Here is an 8,116-nt window from a genome sequence, read left to right on the forward strand (position 1 = left end):
GTGATATGCATCACGCCCACATAATAATAGATGAAGGAATGTTGGACAACATAAGTGATTCTGGGCACAACTTGCAAACAAGGTGACGGTTTTTCCAATTCGGCCACTCCATTTTGTTGAGGAAGTTGTTCACACAGGAACTCTAATAAAATGGACAACACCTATTGTAGCTAGGTAATTCGCGGTAAGGCTGTTACTTAAGGTCCTCTTCGTACATTAATTCACTCCGATATTGTTAGGATAGCGACTTTGGAATCAGTTGAACTACGGTTTCTTTATAGAATATGTAAATTGTGGAAACTGAGAGTACCTTCTGGATTGTATCTGTCAGAAGTAAAACCCAGTTAGTCGTGTGAGTTAATGATCGCTAATAAAGGCATGTACTAAATCCAACGCCTTTTGCCAGTTATCGTCTAAATGTGTGGAACAAAATAAACGCGTGGTTACTTTATTTAAAGGGCTTTTTTATAAGATGAGAAGAGGAAAAAGAAACACGAGGCTGAACTCGACCTGGACACACGACCATACAGCAGGTTCAAATTTAGATAATATTTAACGTTGCGCGCAAAAAGGACATCTTGTCACGCGAAAGACTGTTAAGTGAATTATTATATATTGAATTACGGATTGGCCTATGGCTGAATAACCATCTATAACATATAATCAGTCTTCAGAAACAGAAAAATCTGGGGGAGGATAACAAACGTACTTATTCCTACTTCACATATCCTATACAATGAGGCTTCATTTCGAGTGAAGGAATAGAGCCCCCATTGTCAGTCGCCAGGTCGTCGAGAGATTGCCAATTCGTTACTCCATTCCCGGCAGCTCAGATGCCGTAGGCTGAAAAGGACTACATTCAAGTCATCGTGGACAGGATATAAAGCGCGACGGACACTTGCAAATATACTGTGTGGTGTAAGGAGTTTGCTACTTGATAGATATAGACAAATTGATAGGGACATTTTTGAGCATGGCAGAGCAACATTCTGGAGGTGATTTAAAGCCAATTCGCGAGCTCGGATGATGGACACCCGTCTCTTTCCATGGCCACACGGGGGCAATTACCTAGCTGCAATTCTGATTCTTCCATTATCAACACCAGGTTGATAGACAAAATCTGATCAGAGGATGTCAGGTTAAGTATCTGGCTCATTTTTTTGTTTTGAGTCTAATATCCATGGCTTTTATTACCCCAGTATACACAAGGCATATAGGAGCGAATAAGACTAGATTACTGAGGTGATGATTGCAACACTTCACACAAACCCACTGTAAGTAGTAGTGCTCTGAGTGTTTCTGATTCTGAGGCTTGGAGATATCTCCAGTAACAGATTCAGCCATTACCAAGAGCCGCGCTTGGTGTCGTCTGACTACAGGCATATTGAACGGAGTAGCGTTGAAGTTTTCCAGCCAATGACCTTTTTGCTGACCTAGGGTTTTTGCCTCAATGTTCACACACTGGGGGCGGCTTTGACACATGAGATTCTGTTATATTTTGGATTAGAGACCTGACGTTATTAAAGGCCGGGAATCCTGTTGGTTGTTACAGGTGTTATACTGTTCATGGCCTCGTCCTAACCTCTCTTTCTCATGACTCAGACAGTATACTTCATGTAGAGGACTTCATAAGGGACTCGAATATACATAACGTCTAGGTCCATACATATAGAACTTCCAACTTATAAAGTTGTAAAGTATTGAAGTCTAGCCGAAAGTCATTAACATGTGATCTGTTTCTTCAACTAATAATGTAACACTCCTCCACGAAGGACTAGTTCCAATATTCATTTCAAGGGCACAGAATCCATCCTCTTGCCCACAGAGAGAGACAGGCTTGCTTAAAGTTAAGCAGTTTAATTCCATTGTTTTCCCTATTTGCATATTACATGGACCTGGCATTTATACAGTAAGGATATTATAAAAGGAGACGTCATATTCTGTACTACCTATGAAATATGAGTTTTTCGGTTGGTTGCTCCCAACAATAATTACGAGGAGTATGTAAAGCACTGCAAATGACATAAAGGTTTTTCCAACCTGAGGTTCCATACTTCCAATCAAATCGATTTGATCAACAAAAGAATATCCTCTCTCTCCAACATTTCGACCAAGATTTTACGTGGAAAACCCTAATTAGGGAGAAAAACCACGGGATAAAGGAATTCTTATTAGAAAACTGATACAAAGAAATACAACAGACCACTAGCTTAAATAGAGAAAAGGGAAACCCTAGGGTACAATGAAAAAGACAAAAATGCCCCTAGAGTGCAAAACCCTAATTTCAATAGAAATTTTAAGTGATTCCTTCAAACAACGAAGTTTATGCATAAAACGATAACTTTACCATCTTCCTAGGACCTTCACCACCCCCATACAGGTAAAGAGCTAAAAGAGGGATGAGACAACCACATATTTTCAATCTGAAGAGGGTTGGGCCCACTTCTCTTTAAAAATATTATTATTCTTCAATATAAATTTGCTCAATTTTCTGTAATACCATGTTCTAAAAGGAAAGAACTTTCAGATTCACCCCAAGAGACGCTGGGGTAGATTAAAGGGAGAATAACTGGTTTATAGTTCCAACTGTTTAACACCATAGAATTCAAAAAAAAAAAAAAACAAAAACAAAAGGGAATAAAAAAGTAGAATGTTTAACACCACGGACATATCCTTATATGCAGCGTTCAACAACCATAGACTATGAAAGGTTAATTTTGAAGGTAGTTTTTAAAGGTTAATTTTGAGACCCATGGACATGCATATGCATGTATGCAGTATTCACCCATAGACTTTGAAAGGTTAATTTTGAGATCGGAGGTAGCTTTTAAGGTTTCAATGAGAAATATTAGTTTGGATTTCAATGAGAAAGATTAGATTTATGATCTTCAAGCCATTAAAAGAGGAGAAGAAAAGACTGTCATATCTATAAATTGAAGATGAGTGATGTGAATATTGTTGCCTCCACCCACAATGTTTTCAAGTGTTGAAAGAAGTTGTAGAAAGAAAACAGAAAGATAAGCTTATATAACTTTAAATTCTCATGCATAGTGTATAAAATGAAAGAAATAGGTACACACGGTCAAATAAAGGTCAGTATAAATTATTTAAATCTTCAAATATGCATCTGTTGAAACAAATTAAGTTCAGAGTTGCAAATCCTTACATTTAGATAGACGGTAACATCTATATTGATAATATCTCCATCCTGGGGAAAAAAACTGACATCTCAATTCATCATCATAAAACAAGCTATTGATTTTTCAATAAAATTTGTAGATGTTACTAAGAATTCATAGAGAAGACCTCAAGAACTCGGGAATCTGGTATCCCATGGCAAATGCATTCATTCACTGAAGTGCATACACTCTTTGGAAAGCCACCATAACCCAAAGGTGATGGATAGGCTCCATTATCAATTATCATTTCATGAACAGCCTTATCAATATCATCCGTCATAATACCTGGCTGCCAATAGACGAGAGAATCAAAATTTTGCAATAAAATATAATGGTGATTCATAAATGGATGCAACATGACCTGATAAACTGCATGTAGTTTAAACATAATAACAAAAGGAATCGCAACATTTAAATTGTTTTTCCTTGGATAAGAAACATGTAAATGAAAAAAATGGAATTGGACAAGGTAGTACAGATAGGAGTCAAATTTGATCAGAAGTTGAGAGATCATAAAAATACTCTTCAATTTACCAATATAAACAAAGACATGAGTAAATGACAAGATTTCTTCATGGTTAGAAGCACAATGAGAAGAATTAAGATACGCTCACTTCCGAACCTCATTATTTCACCCATGGCATGTTCACAAACAACTCCATTACCCATTCTCAAAACATCCCAAAAAAATAGCTTGAGTAGCATTCAACCTTATGATCTTAGCCTCACTATTTGAAGGAATCACAGATATCTAAGCAAGGAGCTCCATCACAGAAAATGCAGGAACTGGCATCACATGCACATTCAGTGTATTATCAAAGTGCCAATGAAAAAACAGATGATCTAAACACTCTCCTCTTTTTTGAGAAAGAGCACACCTTAAATGATTGAGATACATGGAGCATCAAGGATACCTCTTTTGAAATTTACTTCATTATTGACTTCAACTATCCAATTAATATACATATATACACACACACACACTTATTGGGAATATTCAACGTCAAAATTTATTACATAAAACATGAAGGAAGAACGTGGTTTCATTCCACTGATCTATACGGGCAATTTTTTTGGAGAAAAGTAAAAGATTGAGAACTTTTTGGGAATGATGTAATGTCAGCTCTTTGTTAGGTCACTTGGCTGAAAAGGAGAAAGCATATTTCAAAATAATAAGTACAGAGATCAGAGGTTTGGAATCTATTTGGGACAGATTATTCATTATTTAACAGACTTTTGTTAGATTTTAGCATTCCTTTTGTCCCAATGCACTCTCTGCTGGTCAAATTTTATGTAAATTCATGTTAATACGTTCTTTTCTATAAAGCAATGACAATAAGTCACGGAGAGTTACGAGTTTCACTTGAAAGTAGAACTGTAGAAGAAAGTAGAGAAAATAGAAACATGTAATTTACTCTGCGACCAGCCTTAATAGGCAGAAAAATACCTTTACTAATGTCCCTGCATATTCTAGAACTTTGGCTGCAAGCCTCCCAGAAGCTCTCATACACTCTATGCCCTTCTCATCGTGCACCTCAGGTCCACTAGCAATTCCAGGTGGTTGCCTAGATTTGACATAAGGAGGCCTTGGTATATTGTCTGGAACAGGTCGACGAGGAGAAATTTTTCCAGGTCTTAGAAGTTTACGTTTCATATTTTGCATCTCGTCCACATTTCTATCAATTTCGATGAGAATGGTTCACTCAATACTTTTTGAAAATCAACATATCCTTGTGCTTAAAATATGCTAAAAGAAACAATAATGGATACAATTCTTAAGCATGCTCGTTCTAAAGTTCCAACTGGATGTCAAATATCTAAAAGTATTATGACCCCTTCAGAAACTATATCACAAAGGCCAAATCTAAATAGGATGCCTAACAAAACAACTATGTATTCCATAACAGATAATTATACGCAACTGCATGGGTGCACGTGTTCACTATTCACATTGAGTAAGTATCAAAGCACATACAAAGACATCTAAAATGATAATAAGAATACTCATCCTAAACCCTGTCAACTATATGACCGTCAACTGTGTTGAGGGGAACATGACTTACATGTTTATAACTATCAAGTATCAATTTTACCATGTGCACAGCACGCTGTGAAGTGTAACTTGGAACTTTCATCAAAGTATACCATTTGAAGTCCACAAATCACGGATGAATAAAACTAAATGTCATGTGAATATCCATGAGAATTAAGGAACATTTTACATCCTGGGTAGTATAAGTGCAAAATACCAATTCCAATAACCCTAAACTTCAAAAAGCGAGAGCAAAACTATCGAGCTTCGAACCTTCTACTGAAGAAGAGGTTGGTCAAACCAGAAAACGCCCTGGATAATTGCATTGAGACATGTTTCCCTCCTAAAAAAAAAGTATATACAGATTACCTCCATTTTACCTAGATTTTGCATTCAAGTGAAAAACAGAAGCAGCTAAAAAAAACAGCAAGTAGTTTTATAACAACACATCAACTTGGAAACTAGCACAAATTAGCACAAGAAACCGCTGTAATTACTGAGTAGTTCGATGTTGAATTCAGATTGCAATGGCATAACAGCAAATTATCACTGGAGAAGATCGGGAAACAGCGGGATTGTAAGGAGTTGCTAACCAGTCGGGCGAGAAGACAAGTATTCAGAAAGAACAAGATAAAGAGAGAGATTTTGATAAAAGAAAAGCAAAGAGTACCCGGATTATAGGCGAAGAGTTGGTGAAGAGGCAGCCCAGAGCGAAGGAAATGGTTAGCACCAACTCCCAGAAAGGATGAGAAGAGTTTTGATTCCCCATACAAAGCTCCTACCATTATCGCTTCCTTCCCAGCCTCAGCAACTGAAACACTGAAACATAATTCATCTTTTTTAAAAATATATATATTTTGGGTTAAAAAAACTCATCTATCACATTTAGGGAAACATGGTTTATCTATGCTTTGAATACTACTTTCCTTCCTAGACTTTGGTTTTTTTATACATTTTGATGGATATACTTTCGAAAATATTTATTTTAATATCTCAATTTTTAATCTTAATTCTCTATATTTTTAAAATATTCATTTTAATCCTTATACTTTAAAAAGTGATCATCTTAATTTCTTCACTTTCTATATTATTTCATTTTTAAAGAATTAAAATACTAACTTTTTAAAAATTTAAGAACCAAAATAAATTGAATCTAAAAACGTATGGACCAAAATGAACAAAAACAAAAAATATAGAAACTAAAGTAATATTTAAATCAGTGGGTTTTATCATTTTTAGGTGTGTCTAAAAATCAAAATAAAAACAATATTTTTTAAGTTGACACATGTGAGATGGAGTAGATGCGGACATATAATCTAACTTAACAAATGTAACTATCAGGTTTTTCAAATCTCTAATCGGATCATTAATACATGATCCAGTTTAAATATCAAAACTAGCGGACCATTTTAAACTTAAAATGTTTTCTTTTAGAATAAATAAAACATCATCAAGACCATTTGATAAAAATCCAAAACAATCTAGTTTAAGTTTAGTGACTATTTGATCATCGAGGCTTCAAAATAGACATTTTTATGTCCGCAACATTTAAATAATAGTTCAAAATGGCCTTTGCGTTAAAATTTTTTAGTAGGGGTATTCTGAGTTGAAGAACTTTAAAAGACCTAACCCAATTATTCGGATTGTAAATTTCTTCAACAAAAATAATTCTCCTTAAAAAATTAATTCAACCTCGTTAAACCATGAACATTTTGAGTTGGATTGGTTGGGATACTCAGGTCATTTATTTAAATTTTTATTCTAAAAGAAGTAAAATTGTTAATACAAAAATTTGATTTAATTATTTTCATATATTGAATTAAGATTAATAATTCAATTTAAATTTTTTATAATGTAAAATTTGGAGTGCTAAAAGAAACTATTTAGAGTTATTAGAGAATATATTATTCAAATAAACTCAAGAAATTGAGTAAAACTAAAATAAATATATGAAGTATCTATTGTAACATAAGTAATATATATATATATATATATATATATATATATATTTGAAGTTAATAATAAGTTAAGTTGGTTTGAGTATTTTAGATGAATCATGAAACATACCCAACCTATAAAATTTTCATTTATTAGAATCAAACTTAATCTACCCCAAACCCAAATTGGATTGGAGTAATCGATTTTTTCAAATTTTAGATTTTTTGAACATGCCTATTTTTAGTACACAATAATTGGGCTAAAAGGTGTCATTGGTCAGGTGTCCAATTCTTAACATGACTTTTCTTTATTCAGTTCTTTTTTATCTTCTTCTCTTCACTCTGTTCCATCCCTTTTACTCTCATTTCCTCTTATCTAGTAGACTTGCGTTGATCCCAACCATCACTCCTTATCTTTCTCTTCGTTCTACTCCTTAAAATCATGTTATTTCCATCACATTTTCAAGATCATTCTTCACTTCAATTTTCTTCAATTTGTTTTTTCTTCTTTGAAAACCCTATTTTGACTCCAGTAACCACAATTTACAAGCTGTGGAAATTTTTCTCTAATGTAAGTGAGGAGTTAATCAAGAAAAAATAAAAAGAGGAATAAAAGGAAGAAGGGAACAGTTTATAACAATTGGCATAACATGGATTTTGATTGAATAGTAAGGAGAAATGAGGCAAATAATACAAGAGAAATCCATTTTGCCTTTTGTTTAAATCTTGTGAGGCTTTTCCTTTTATATATATATATATATATTTAATAGAAATTTTCAACTGTCATTAAGAATTAAAAGTTATTGTTTGAAGCATTATTCTACTAATTCTTGGATTTTGGATTTCATTTCCTTCCATTCTATGGAAAAAGAGAAGAAGCCAAGATTGATGGAGGAGAATGGAAGATAGAGATATGCTTATTAGTCCTAATAAGCCTATCAAAAGTTCAAAACGACAATGTTTTTGTC

The 8,116-nt window shown here is 34.0% G+C and overlaps 1 protein-coding gene across 1 annotated transcript in view; it reads right to left on the reverse strand.

Annotated features, from left to right (window-relative positions):
* The window catches only part of LOC120069554 (methionine aminopeptidase 1D, chloroplastic/mitochondrial), a 40,992-nt gene extending 34,944 nt beyond the window's left edge, over nucleotides 1–6,048 (reverse strand). The window contains 5 exon segments of the mRNA XM_039021340.1: nucleotides 3,167–3,208; nucleotides 3,307–3,468; nucleotides 4,627–4,855; nucleotides 5,485–5,554; nucleotides 5,882–6,048. Coding sequence (XP_038877268.1) covers nucleotides 3,167–3,208; nucleotides 3,307–3,468; nucleotides 4,627–4,855; nucleotides 5,485–5,554; nucleotides 5,882–5,996 — 618 coding nt within the window. The 5' untranslated portion in view covers nucleotides 5,997–6,048.
* Nucleotides 6,049–8,116: the final 2,068 nt, after the last annotated feature.

The sequence above is a fragment of the Benincasa hispida genome, unplaced genomic scaffold (assembly GCF_009727055.1).
Source record: "Benincasa hispida cultivar B227 unplaced genomic scaffold, ASM972705v1 Contig502, whole genome shotgun sequence".
Taxonomy (NCBI): Eukaryota; Viridiplantae; Streptophyta; class Magnoliopsida; order Cucurbitales; family Cucurbitaceae; genus Benincasa; species Benincasa hispida.